The sequence below is a fragment of the Anguilla anguilla genome, chromosome 7 (genome assembly GCF_013347855.1).
Source record: "Anguilla anguilla isolate fAngAng1 chromosome 7, fAngAng1.pri, whole genome shotgun sequence".
In the NCBI taxonomy this organism is placed as follows: domain Eukaryota; kingdom Metazoa; phylum Chordata; class Actinopteri; order Anguilliformes; family Anguillidae; genus Anguilla; species Anguilla anguilla.
Window position 1 is genome coordinate 56175875 of NC_049207.1, and position 14340 is coordinate 56190214.

Sequence of the window (14340 nt, forward strand, 5' to 3'; positions counted from 1 at the left end):
ACCAGTCTAATGAACTTTCATGGGAATGTTAACAGCGCTGGGACTGAAGGAAGCTTCTCCCTTCACTTCACAGTGATTTCATCTCATTCTTCTTCTTCTTATTATTATTATTACATAGCGTGTGGATATTGGTGCATTTCTGGAGAAAGAGATTGTGACATCAGTGTAGGAACATCAGGAATGTAAGTGTAGGAACATCAGGAATATCAGTGTAGGAACGATAAGGAACATCAGGAATATCAGGGTAGTGACATCAGTGTAGGAATCTGACACCAGCTGCCAACTCTGCCTACAGACGCAATCTCAAACAGTGTCAGGACTGAACAAGCCCGCAGCCCATACTGACCAGATTCCGCTGGACTATGGATTTATAATTTAACATTATCAGACCTTAAATAACAGTTTCAGCACCATAAAGACCAAATCCAGCCAAATAAAGCATTCCTCAAAAAAAAGTAAAATTAGCTCCTAAATCTCTTCCACAGTAAATCTGTGATTGGATCAGCAAAGGGGCCTATACATATTACGTTCACTTAGAAGATGCTCTAGTCAAAATTGACTCAAAAAGAGGAGAACACCTGTGTAACCCCCAGGAATACATAATTAATAAATCAATTAATAAATTTCAGTCCATATTCCTGCGGTTCCATCCACATGGATTTGCATAAAATAGAAATGAGTCGTGCCATAGGTAGAGTGGGCTTGTTTTTGACCTGGAGTTACTCTTTCTTAACGCCTGCAGCAGTGGAAGGCAGCTCAGCTGCACGTATGCCCAGAGCTCAGAGCTGATGACTCTGAAACAGGAAGTCAGCTGAACGTACCTTACGAGTTCAAAACAAAGGATCTGACCATGCGATCTCAGAGTTTTTAAACGGTGCGAAAGTTCATTCCGCAGCAGAGCTGAAGGGGGTCACATGACAGCGATCTCTGAAGGAGTTTGGCCGTTTTTGTCGTACTTGCGCCCCGCATCAGTAAAATCCCCCAGATTAAGGTGCCCTGCACCAGGGAAAACCCACGTTCCAGAGGCCAAGGGGCTGCAGGTTTAAAATTGTTTTGCTTTACCAATCTGGTATTAAACACTCTCAGAAGCATTAATGCCAGAGCACTTCCCAGCATGAATTACACAACAGAACTCCTGGTTTCCACTGTCGACAAGAAGAGCATCAAAGTGATATTACTAAGTTCATCCGTAGATAGATTAAGCAGTTTAATTAAGCTGGGTTTCAGTAAGATGATTAGTGTTTGCACTCTTATCTGTCAATGTACAGATGCATATGTCTGACAGCATGCAAGAATCAACTTTGACTGTTTCTAGCTGAGATAAAGCACTGATACCACCATCCGCCACGGGTTTACATCTGTTCTGCAGCCTGAACACAGAAATGAGAACAAGGTTGCTCCCACACAAATCTGCGAGCAGCAGCAGTGAAGCATCTTGTAAACGTGCCACGGCGTTGTTGTTGTTGGGGGTGATGGATGTTGTTGTTGTTGGGGGTGATGGATGTTGGAGTGATGGATGTTGGAGTGTAACCTTCCATTGGTCCCCCGGGGCCTTAAGGAATGTCATCAATATTCAGGAAACCTCCCCAAATCGAATGTTGTAGCAACATAGCTATCATAACCATCATTTCTGGTCATTATTTGTAGCTCTGGCTGTTATAGGTGAATTTATTTCTGTGTTAAAAATATTTCTAACCTATTCTCTTTTTTTTTTTTGAATATCTCTGTATCCAACTATTTTCCAGGAGTTAAGCTGTTAAAGTGTATAGAAACATATTTTTCTTTATATTCCTCCTTGACTGATTTTTTAAAACTTTTTTTCCCCTCCTTTTTTTCCTCCTACAAGATATCTGGGATATCCGTGAAGCATTGTGACCACCCCTGCACTATTTTTATTCCATAATTCCATAGCTGCTGCAAATGTACAGTGCTGAGGGTAAGCCTCCTGAGCTTGTTAAAAGAATGCATAACCATCTAATATAAACTACGAGCAAAAACAATTACGAAAGGGCAAGTTAAATGGGATTACAAGCTTTGTAGCAACGTGACGGAAAGCCTTCCCCTTGTGGTTATCGTCGGAACTGCAGCTCTCAGCTCCGTCGCCGGTTGTTTGTGCTCCATAATCCGTTGATAAATTTACCACCCGTGCGGGGCTCCGCCTCTGACGCTGCATTTCTGTTGTTTTGTTTTTCTGCTTAAACCCAGAAAAAGTGGATCATGCAAATTGCACCACTTTGTTAATCCCCTCATCCTGAGAGCAGAAACAAGTCTGGCTGTTCCAGGACACTAATGGGCTGATCAGGCTAAATTATAAAAGAGAGGATGTAGCGTTGAGCTATTAATAATAGCTCAAAGGTCACATGTTTTCTCTCCAGAGTTGCAGACTCAGACTGCACGCATCTGGCAGGCACTGTGGTGGATATATCGCATGTAATGCGCCTGACAGGCACTGCGGTGGATATATCGCATGTAATGCGCCTGACAGGCACTGCGGTGGATATATCGCATGTAATGCACCTGACAGGCACTGCGGTGGATATATCGCATGTAATGCGCCTGACAGGCACTGCGGTGGATATATCGCATGTAATGCGCCTGACAGGCACTGCGGTGGATATATCGCATGTAATGCGCCTGCGGTGGGAAGAACGCAGGACTTGCTGCAGGGCGGAGATGCAGTGAGGTCGCCCTTCCTCCATATCCATGGCAACGTGACTTCATAAATAGCGAGACTGCCAGTGCCTTGTCTTCAGTCACCTTATCCACTTCAATTTTCCATTTTTCTGGCAGTCTGGGTTTTTTTTTTTTTTAAAGGCCTTCTATTCAGTGATTATATAATCGCTCACATCCATTTGAGCAGCAGACTAAATCGAGGTCTGTCAAGTGAAGCAGTGGTGCAGCAATTTTTGGATGCTGTAGGCTGGTACTGCCAGACATGTAGCCTACTACCTCTACCACATTAGGACAATAAATTTAAAATAGGAATTTCATTAGGTCCATATGCATTCCTATTCTAAACAATGCATACCAATGAAAGGTGACAGTACATTGTTTAAAAAAAAAAAAAAAAAAGACAGTACTGTATCGTTACTGTGCTTCACTAAAGATATAAAACCTTTCTATTTCTGGGATGCACGTATGCCAAAGAACATATCTCTGTGATTAATATTTAATCCATCTTTACGCTGGACTTTTCAGGAAAAATGGCTTTATGATGTATTTTTAAACTTCATGACTGAGCTTTGTAAAGTTTCATGAAACATCTTCAACAAAACAACAACAACACACACACACACACACACACATGCATGCAAATATTTTCAAATAAAAAAATGTGTGTTGTTTGATATTCACAGCTCATGGGAAAAAAATAGGCTGGTACAATGAAAAATTTATAATTATTGTACAACAAACCAAATTAGAAGATTCCCATCTTTAATTTAAACACACTAACCTATTAAAAGTCTTTAAGCTTTTGATGGCAGTGATGACATCACAGGACAGACAGGTATCCTGGGTATGTGGGGCGTGGCCGAAGACTGTTGGCTGGACGATCCAGGTGCACACAAAGGTGGGAGAACAGCAGCGTTATTCCCTATCTTCACCTGCAGGGGGCACAATGATGCAAAAATGATCATATTGAGCTTGAACAGGCCATGCTAGACTAGACACTTAATAATTTAGATGATCTGGGGGCTCATTCAGTGTCATACTCATTCTATGAGCAAATCATAAAATGGATGCTCTTTTATAAGATGCATTCCAAGATGCAGAGACAGAAAAGTGCATTTGGCCCTCAGAATAAAGAAAGAATAGATGTGAAATCTGTTCTGCTTTACAGTCTCTCACGTACCCAGTGCAGACACGTGGCTGATAAAAACCAGCGAGTGGCACATACAGACCTTTCATTCCATGTTGCTCCACCTCTTGACTACCAACGGCATCCCTGCATTTCCTGATTACAGCCATCCTGTATTTATGTGTGCGTATTTATGGAAGTATGAATGTATTCATGCATATCCTCATGCCACAGGTTTAATGAGCAGACATCTTTCAAAATCACATCTTTCCTCAATTAACCTGCGGCCATTTCCCTGTGCAGCAGGAAGTACAGTAACACATTTATCGATAAAATCATTTATATAATCACTTCATCACTTTAGTGAACTTTATCTCTTTAATGAATCATTGTGTACCTGTAGTGTTCGTGGGGTAGGGTTGCCCAGTGTTGCCTGTAGACTTGTAATCTGGTCATGTGACTTTAATAGTAACAGGTATCATTATTGGTGACCTTCAACGAAAGCATTACAGTAAGTCCATAAAACTGATTAGGGCTTCATAAAGAAAGGCAAGGCCTAGCTCAAGGAAATCTAAATAGTAAAAGAGTTGCTCACGTGTAATAAATAAAGTTCTGCAAACAAGAGAAAACAGGCACTGCCCACACCAACAAAAGACAAAGAAAATGTCTGACGTATTTGGCCAGGACACTGCGCAATAGTTAATAGCTTATTACTGTTTAAATACCAGCATGCGGTTTGGTGGTCTGCCGTCACCTTTGGACCCAGTTCTGTTATTAAATCTGTCATTTATTGATGTTTCTATTTTTCTCTGCGGAATTTGTAAATATGCAGTTTCTCCTCCTAATATTTGCCGATGTGTCTTTTCAGCTCTGGAACTGAGATTTGCTTGAGTGATTACAGTACCAGCTTTCTGCTTGTGGGCGGAGTCAGTAAATCACTGGAACCGTCAGGATCAGTTCAGCTCACGTTGGCGGTTGAGTGTGGATGGAAGACTTCAGGAAGAAATTATTGGCGAACACGTGGAACATGTCATTTATTGATCTGATCACTTCAGCAGTGATCTACAGTAATTTGGCATTGCAGTGAAGAACCTCAATCATTAGTGAATAGTAATATCCACTCCTTATGTACGCTGTTAAATAAAAACATGTTGGAAAAACCATGTCTGTGAACCCTGTCTTGGGTAAAAAGACAAAAAAATTGAAAGAAGCACATAGTTTGGTGTCCAAATAAATTTAAATTTAAAGTGTCTAAAATATGCACATGTCCTCTCATGCATTACTGGAAAGTAACTGGATGGCTGTATCTGTAATGACACTATTTGTGTTCTCAGAAACAATGTCCACATTTGGTGTTGTTCTACACAGTAAAATGACCAGTGTTAATTCAGCCCTGTTAGAACACACAAGTCCAGTCGGAACCGTACGTACTCTGTGAGAGTTGATTGAACACTTCACTGTGTACGTTGACCGAAATTAATTGCTCAACAGTTTTTATTAACGAGCCTCGTTAATAAAAACGCGCTGAAGTTAGCAGATCTGAGACAGTGCTGAGAGACAAGATGCAGCATGAAAGGACAGGTGATACGACGCAGGTGTCATCGAGAGTTCTTTCCACCGGTGGGGGCAGGAATGAAGAGGAAGAGGAAGAACCGTGACTCCTGGATCCGTTTCTTTATTCACCCCCTAGAACTATAGCTCACAGCTTTCCAACCTGAAGCTGAAAAGGTTTATAAATAAATAGACTGTCGAAAGTCTCCACGTAAAAAAGAACAGCCAGGCGTTTGCCCCGCCACCAATAAAGCCTCTATTATGTAAACCATAGCGGGCACAGCTTTGTGTTGGTTTTATCGGCGTGTTTGTTCTAGGATATGGAGAGACTTTTGACAGGGGGTTTTTTGTTTGTTTTTTTTTAGCAGGGGGGAGCCGGTTTTTGTAAGTCGCTCCAGTACTGGAGCAGCCGCGCGGGACCGTCCAGTATGGTGGTGATGACCGCCGCGTAGTGGCACCGGTTAAAGCGGGATGGCATGTAGGCCTTAAACAGCGAGCGACTGGGCGGGTCTGTGGGCACTATGCCCAGCTGCTTGAGGCACATCGCAACGTGGACGTCCTCTATGTACAGGGGTCGAATCCGCCTGGACACGTCCACGAGCTTCTGGGGCAGGTCGGTGGAGAAGACGTAGCCCATCCCCAGAGGGTACGGGGGGTACGTGGCGTCGGGGTACACGTCCACGGGCATGTACCACTTGGAGTTGGGGTTCCTCACCACCACGCTATGCCGGGTCACCATTCCCGTGATGTAGTCCTGCCTGGGCGTCTTGGGGTCCAGGAGCATCTTCACCAGGTTCTGCACGTTGAGGAACACGTCCGAGTCGACCTTCATGGCGTAGCTGGCGTTTCGGCAGCGACTGGCCACCCACTCCAGCATCATCATGGTCTTGATGGTCAGGTTGCGGTAGCTGTCCAGGAAGTTGCTCTGCAGCAGGTCGCGGTGCTCCTCCCTCTCCTTCTCCACGTCCGCCTGCAGCCGCTCGGACCCCTTCCCGCTCGGGAGACCCAGCAGGAAGAACAGCCGGATCGTCTTTCCCAAAACCAGGCTTTCGTTGCCCCAGGTTCTACGGATGGCGCCCCGGGCGAGGAGGTTTTTTGCTGCCACCGGCACAATGAGCACCAGGAAAGGGTCCTCCTCGCGGCACGCGTCCGGCTCGTCCAGGGTGAAGATGTAGCTGCGCGGGTAGGCCACATGGTAGGGCCCCGGGGCCTCCCATTGGAACTTAGCGTGAACCTCAGTGTGAACGTCAACGTGCGGTTCAGTGTGCGGTTCGGTGTTTTGGGAGGGAGCTGTGGGTGCCGTTGGGTTGGGGCCGGACCACTCCCACGACACCTGGCCCCACTGTTCCGACAGCAAAGAGCGGTCTGTGACGCAGAGAAAGATGCACGTCCCCGTGACCAACAGGAGGACCATGGAGAGGCCGCAGCTGTACGGAGAGCACGGCCTCCTTCCCTCCAGAACTTTACAGCTGAAATGAGAGACAGGTCAGTCTTGAACAAAATGTCAGGCTACCCTAAAATGTTATTCAAAATGGCATCTCATCCTATTGTACTGAAGTGCAAACTCCCGTGATAAACAGCTTGGTTTGCTGCAAATTCTCCAGGTTAGACAGAGAAATCAGGCAACCACTCAAGTCATTTGGTAAGGAAGGCAATGCGTGGTGCACACAATCTGATTCCTCATATTCACTGGTTGGTGAAACAGAATATCCTGTGCTGGTAGCTGTATGTGTTTGAACCTTGGTGCACATTTACTGGGAATGCCCTGTGAAAATCTGAGGTGGATGTGCTAGCTCTGCTAATTTCTTTCTGTGGGCACCACACATTTGCATTTAAAGAATTGTTGTTCCATTCTTTTTTTAAACAATAATTATACCAAAAATACCAAACCATTCTGAATGCAATTTGGTTTATCTCTCCATGAACAGCTGTTGTTTAATATTAATTCACTGTTTGGTGCATGAATCTTTAGAATTCAGGGAAGAAATGCACATTTTATATTGTTTTTTGGTGACATGTGCCTTGTTTAATTTGGCGGGGTATGTCTTCCTTTACAGTTTGCAGAGCGCATGCCTGAAATCACCTACATGCATGTTCTTAAACTGGGATTTGGTTGTGGTTGCAACCTTCTACACACCTTCCTGGATTGATGAGGTTTTGGTATGGCGAGATGCTCCTCCATGCTCCAGGCAGACCCATGTTTTGGAGAGCAGTGTCACTCTTCACTGTGTTCACATGCAGGGGAACAGAAAGAAGGTGCGATAATGAACATTAACCCTTTAAGGGTTATTAGAAGCGATTAGAATGTTCTTGAACTGAACATTCTAGTGCTGATGTAACAATCCCTGCTGGTAGCTGAATGTTCTAGAACACCGACACCAGACTCTGCAAAGGGTTAAGTGACCTGTAATTGCACAAAGAGCACAGTTTAGTCATCTTCACTGGCTGACAGAAGATCGGGTCTCGGTGAGACATGTAAGGCTTCTTGTTCTTTAATCTTACTACAGAATAAACAGAAAATACAGTGGCTGATCTATTTTTAATCATACTGATATCATCTTGTATTTGCAGTTACCGATATCCTATTGAGTAATATGAGTAAACACTGTGTGGTGACTTTATTATGGCCATCAAATCCTTTATGATGAGAGCAATGAAATCATGGAGGGTTGTTGAGAAGTACATTTAAATTTTCCAGACTATTTCTAAACTGATGTCAATCTTTTAAAATTCGCTGCTGCTATACACACTATGATCTTTGACTCTTCATTCAGGTAAAAAAAAAAGAAAGAAGTTGACCCGATCAGGGGAAGTGGTATCTTTGTAGGAAAAGGAATTAACTAGTTGAATCAACATGTACAGTATAGACTGTTAATATTTTGGTATTTCTAAAAATACTGCTAAAGGGTAAAAAATCAGCCACCTTCAGGTATATATGCCATATACTGTACCGTTACCAACATTTAAATGTTGAAAACCGATTTATACTGTACCATTAATACTAAGGACCTTACTAATTGAATCCCAAACCAGTTTTACATCTTATATTGCACCTGGACTGGCCAGAATAACCTTCCTGTCTAACCTTCCTGTCCGTTTCAAAATAAGAAGGGGAATGTAAAAAAACATTCAGGTCCATAAAAAATATTAACCACGTCAACACCATTTAACAACATAAGTAAAAACAGAGTGAAGAAGCGAGAACAAAAATGGCCACCCCTCCGCACATAGAGACAGGCCACCGTTCCCTTTCCATGTAATGATTGGTACCATAATTTCTTTAATATCCTGTACCTGCAGGTGTGATATGATTATTGCAGCTCCATCTTACCTTACACAGGTGAGCAGCTCCGTTCTGCAGCACAGAGTGGTCAGGTACAGGTTCAGGTTCAGGTTCAGGTACAGGTACACATCACTCAAAGCTGTTCCGTCCGCTGGCTTCCTTCACAAACACACCTGCGCGCGAATGACCAGCTCGGATGTGAGGCGCAGGTACTTACTTCTCGTCACTTTCTTAGTTACGAAGCGTCACCTCAATTATGCCGCATATTTGCATATGATCCTTCTGATAAGAATATCATTGGAAAATTTTTTTTTTTGTTGTTGTTCTGTAAAGGTTTAGCCCATCAGTAAATTTGCTCTCGACAGGTTTTATTTGACACTTCATCCTTGATTTCAAAATCCTGTAACAGGTGTTCTGCAGGCCACGGGAGTGCCTGGCCACACAAGTCTTTGGAGGGCACTGTCAAGTGGGTCATCCATCTTTGGGCACAAACGATGCCAGTCTCCCCTGGGCTGCCCAAACTGTGCCCATCTCCCCTGGGCTGCCCAAACGATGCCCGTCTCCCCTGGGCTGCCCAAACGATGCCCGTCTCCCCCGGGCTGCCCCATTGGAACCCGCTTCACCCCAGAACAGGAGCCCAGCTGAAATATTGCCTTTTTGTTTAATATTCTGGTTTTGGAGACGCCAGCTGTGACGTTACACAACGTGTGTGACGAGTGCAAAAACACTTTTGTTTATTTAGTTTGTGCAGTTTGCCATTGACTTAATCCCTTTTTGCGTAGCTGTCTTCGTTTTATTATGTCCACCATTATATTTGTTCTGTTTAATCATCCTCATATATAGAATGCCTTATCCGATGTGCGCAAACACATCCTGGTATGAAATCTCACAGGCACTTTCCTTTCCACTTGCTTTTAATTAACTTAATGACATGTACATTTATTTTCTATCCCTGTTTTTATTTTTAAAATATTTTTTTATAATTTTGTGTCGTCTCATAAATATGATATATTCTACTTAAACAGTATTTTTTTTTTACTTTGATCTGATGTCTTTATTGCTAACGCCTTCCTGCCACCTCAGCAGCTGTTCGTCCTTTTTTTCATTACGCATGGCTAACTGTGGCTCACTCACTCACGGACGACCTGTGGGACGCATGCGCAGGTGGTGCTTCGTTTAGTAGGACGCACGTGCAGGTGCATCTCCCAAAATCACCACTTCGAACGGCACAAGATTTTTAAGCACAGCTTTATCGCCTAACGTTACTTTAGCTGACCCTAACATGTTAGCGTTTCACTTACTTTAGTTAACCTACTTAGGGCATACCACCGATACAGGTGTATGGACACACGGAGGACAACAAATAACGTTACAGAGGTGAGGACATGCCATAGCTAGCTAGCTATATAGTTAGCCGAGTTTTACTCATGACACTTTGTACAGGAGCGCCGTGGGTCTGCACGGTTTCATGCTCGTTTAAAAGTTCCCATACGAAAATGAGCTGCTGGCCTCAGAGGGGCAACATAACTCAGGAGGTAAGAGCGGTTGTCTGGCAGTCGGAGGGCTGCCTCTCTTCTCAAGGCTGCCTCTCTTCTCAAAGCTGCCTCTCTTCTCAAGGCTGCCACTCTTCTCAAAGCTGCCTCTCTTCTCAAGGCTGCCTCTCTTCTCAAGGCTGCCTCTCTTCTCAAAGCTGCCTCTCTTCTCAAGGCTGCCTCTCTTCTCAAGGCTGCCTCTCTTCTCAAAGCTGCCTCTCTGACCTTTGCACAAACTGAAATATAAAATATGCAGTTGAATCTTTCCAGGTTTTCCATGAGATCCCGTGATTAAATAAAGGTTAAATAAAATAATATAATAGTCACACATTACTCCCTATTTGCCTCAGGTGTTTTTTTTTAAGTTTGCTTGGCTTTCTTGTGTTGACGTGCCAGATATGCCTGTAGTTTGCTAGGCTTGTCAAAGCATCATTACTCAGAGTAGTTCATATAGACATTAGTGCTCATGGTGCAATTTGTACACTAAGCTGCTCTAAGACTTGGCTACATTCCTGAGGAGGGGTGGAGGTGAGCAGGGGTCATAAAAGCGTCTCTGTCGCAGAGGGTGTTCAAATGTAGCACGTTTTTAAATTATATCTCGGCTCCGTACTGCAGCACACTGGCTTTGAAATGAAACAATGAAACATGAGGTTAAAGTGCAGACTGTCAGCTCTAACTTGTGGGCATTTACATCCATGTCAGCTGAACCATGTAGGAACTGCAGCCCTTTCTATACGAGGCTTTGAATGGCATGGATGGCTGCCATTGTGATGTGCCACATTGACTGACGGAATTTAAGCATGAAGTGCTTCAGTGGACTCTCTTAGCCCTCACCTGAGTGCCTTTTTGATCAGATGTGACAGTAACTGAATTCAGGCTCATTCACCCAGAAGCACTTCACAAAAAGACTAGAGGACATTTGATCATCTGAATTCACAACCTTTATGGACAAAAACATTTTTGACACTGTCTTGCAACTGTTTATAAGACATTATCACTAGTTTTGAATGGCAGAGTGATAAACCAAACTGTTTAGAAGTGATATTTTCATATGTATGCTCACAGACATATATGTTGATTTTGCAAAACTTGTCTACCCACTTTTATTATCTCAACTGCAGTATATACTAATTGTTCTAAATTTATTAACCAAACTGAACAATCATGTAACTCATGCAAAACAAAAGTGTTAAACAGTCCAGAGATCTCTCTTTTCATCTGGCTGAGTGGGTATTTATGATTCCCATAAATAAGCTATGCCCAAAAGTAAAAGCACCTGTTCAGCGAGGAGTTTACGCAATCAAAGCCTGCATGCACCTGTCCGTGTAGGATACATCTTCAGGTACGGTGTACAAACCCATACAAAGTAAGGACTGCTCTTAAAAGGGCAACTTTGATCCTATGTCCAACACTGCAGCCATTTTATAGGGGGTGGAGCCCAGCCCATGTTCTGCAATGTGATGATGTCTAACTGTCAGTAGCACCACCCGGGATGAGGAGAGTGATTCATCACCGAAGTCATGGTGACTGTTGCCAAGGCCGCTGAACTTGTCTAAACCTCTCAAAAGAAAGCTGATGAAACTAAAACAGGTTGCTTAGCAATGCGCACCGGCTTTCAAATATTTATCCTGTGTGCCTCTCTGAGTATGTGGCGTGAGCCCCTCCAGCCTTTCATTAACCCTGATGGTAGGCAGAGAATGGGAGAGAAAGCGCTAAAGTACAGATATAGATCTTTTGTTCCCGAGTCACAATAGTTGATAATTAAATTAAAATGGACGGGAAGCTCAAATGAAAATGCCTCGCATGAATTGTGTCCGTTCCACACAACACTCTTCAAGTTCCTTTTTTAGTGCTCGCTCCAGGGCTGAATTTAAATGTCTCTCGCGGTGCGATTCTTTCCGAGTTAAAACGAGTTAATCTGCAGCTCCAGCAGACAAAAGAAGTGCAAAGTGAGGACAATGGGCCTCTGAGTCCTTTCAGAAATAGGTGGGTTTTTTTAGTCCTGTTGCTGGAAAACACTTGGTCCAAACGTGCATTGCTGGATTGATGACTGTCATGTGATCGTGTCCTTGTAATCTTTTGCTGCCGTGGTCAAAAGCAGAAGTGCTGAGGGCTGCTCGGTGGCTCATCCTGGTAAGGCTCTGTCGCTGCGTATGGACTGGCCCAGAGGTCGTGGACTGTGCCAGTGCCGGCTGTGGCTGGCAGCTCTGCAGGGTGATGCACAACTGGCTCTGGCATCTCAGGGATGAAGGTGTGTTCAGTCAGTCAGGGTTAACTCAACACCAGGCTCACTATTGCTCCCTTGCTGTCCAATCAGCTGCCCACAAGTCTGCCTATTAAGGGCAAATAAAGTGTCTTCCTCCGACTCATGTCTGTGCGAAGAATTCTTCATGATTGGGCATTCCATGCGGGGGTGAAACAGGGGGAGCATGAAAAAGCTCAGTGTGTTTTATAAGCTCAGTGATTTCTTTGCATTCCATTCCAGTTTGTTGTTTCTTCAGCTCTTATGCACTTAACTCTGTTGAGACATTGCAAAAATATGAATTAACATAGTTTTTATTTTTATTTTAAAAAGGTGATTGGTTGTCATAGTCATAGATTTGGCAGCAGGAGTAGACAAACCTGATATTTGCGTGCCAGAGATGTTCCTAGTGTGTATGGGGGGGGGGCAGTTTTTGTGTTGACATGACATAACATAACAACATAAATTAATATAACATATAATGACGAGAACAGGCCATTCAGCCCAACAATGCTCACCATTTTCCTGACTAAATTGGTGCTCTGATTACCTGCAGACTAAATAGTATCTAACACCGTATCAAGCCTAGTCTTGAAAATCCCAGAGTTTCTGCCTCTACTACGTGACCTGGCAGGCTATTCCACACATCTGTCCTAATTTCGGAATTTACCTTTAGATAAGTAGTAGAAAGATATGGGGCATGCATAGATGTTTGTCAGTTCCTCATGACAATACATTATTTATCAGCATTAAGTAGTGTGTTCTTTGCCCTGCCATGGAAGAGCAGTGGATCCCCCTTGTGGCCACTGTAGCAGAACTACAGCTCTCATACTCTAGTACTAATCCCCTTCCCCTCAGAGTTTATATTCTGACATATTCTTTTAGCCGACTTCTCATATTCTTTCATTTGACCGTTTGCTGTAACTGTACAAAGTTACCAACCCGATCAGAAGAGTGCAGAAGACAAATGACCGAGTGCTGAATAATTTATATGGAGAGCTGGCCTGATTGGGAGCTAAAGAGTCACATGACTCAGTCTGAGACCCTGTTTCTGCAAGGGCTCTATCAATTCAAGGACAGGCCAGTATGATGTCAGCAGTCTTAACACGGAGATATAATTATCTCAGTGTGAGAAAAGAACCTATCATTGACCTATCATTGTGTCAACATGTTAATGATCTATACCCCAATATGATAAATAAATCACTTGATGACTAAATTTAAACTAATCAAACAAATGGATATTTGACTTTCCATGAGCAATACTGTATTGAGGCACAGGTAGAGAGAGCAGACCTGCTGTCTCCAGTACTGCTGCAGAGCCATGTTAGCACAAGAAAGACTTCTAAATAAGAATCAAATTTACCATGACCAGCTACCATAGCAACATCGCCCTGACTGACAGGCAGGATTGCCACAGTATTATGGCTGTGCTCACCTCATACAGATTATATACTGTACGGAGTGAACCCACCAGAACACACTGTAGAACATAATCATATTCTGCCTCAGCTGTGAAAAATAATAATGATAATGATAATCATAACAATCGTAATCATAATAATAATATCATAATAATACTTTATTTATATAGCACTTTTTGAAACACTGGGTTACAAAATGCTGTACAAATAAAAGAGAAAAACAACAAGGTAGAAACAAAATTCAAGATAAGATCGTTTCCCGAGCACACCACCTGTGACTCAGCGTTAGTCCATAACACATTCTGCACTTCAGAATTTATAACTAACTTCCTTCCTGTCAAAATAAAGCTAAGCCCTTGTGGACACAAACAGCCCTTTGTTCAGTTTCTCATGTAACTACTTTTCTAACACATCAGACACCTGATCCACACATTTACATCACTGGAATTCAGCAGATGCTCTTGCCCAGAGCAACGTAAACATCCTTTGCATTTTCACACAGTATCCAG

General features: G+C 43.3%; 1 protein-coding gene across 2 annotated transcripts; it reads right to left on the reverse strand.

Annotated features, from left to right (window-relative positions):
- Nucleotides 1-4824: 4824 nt before the first annotated feature.
- On the reverse strand, nucleotides 4825-8797 carry LOC118232322 (beta-1,3-galactosyltransferase 1-like). Of its 2 annotated transcripts, none has more exons than XM_035427229.1 (3): nucleotides 8682-8797; nucleotides 7488-7570; nucleotides 4825-6819 (listed from the first exon to the last, which is right to left on the reverse strand). In XM_035427229.1, exons 2-3 carry the CDS (start codon nucleotides 7547-7549, stop codon nucleotides 5712-5714), a joined length of 1170 nt encoding a protein of 389 aa, XP_035283120.1. In that variant the 5' UTR covers nucleotides 7550-7570; nucleotides 8682-8797; the 3' UTR covers nucleotides 4825-5711. The 2 variants fall into 2 exon arrangements, with proteins under 2 accessions (XP_035283120.1, XP_035283119.1); XM_035427228.1 differs by having other exon boundaries at nucleotides 7488-7575.
- Nucleotides 8798-14340: the final 5543 nt, after the last annotated feature.

Coding starts and splice junctions, on each gene's coding strand:
- LOC118232322 (XM_035427229.1), bottom strand. CDS start 7,549: ATGGGTCTGCCTGGAGCATGGAGGAGCATCTCGCCATACCAAAACCTC. Junction 6,820..7,487: donor AACCTCATCAATCCAGGAAG/GTGTGTAGAAGG, acceptor CTCTCATTTCAG/CTGTAAAGTTCTGGAGGGAA.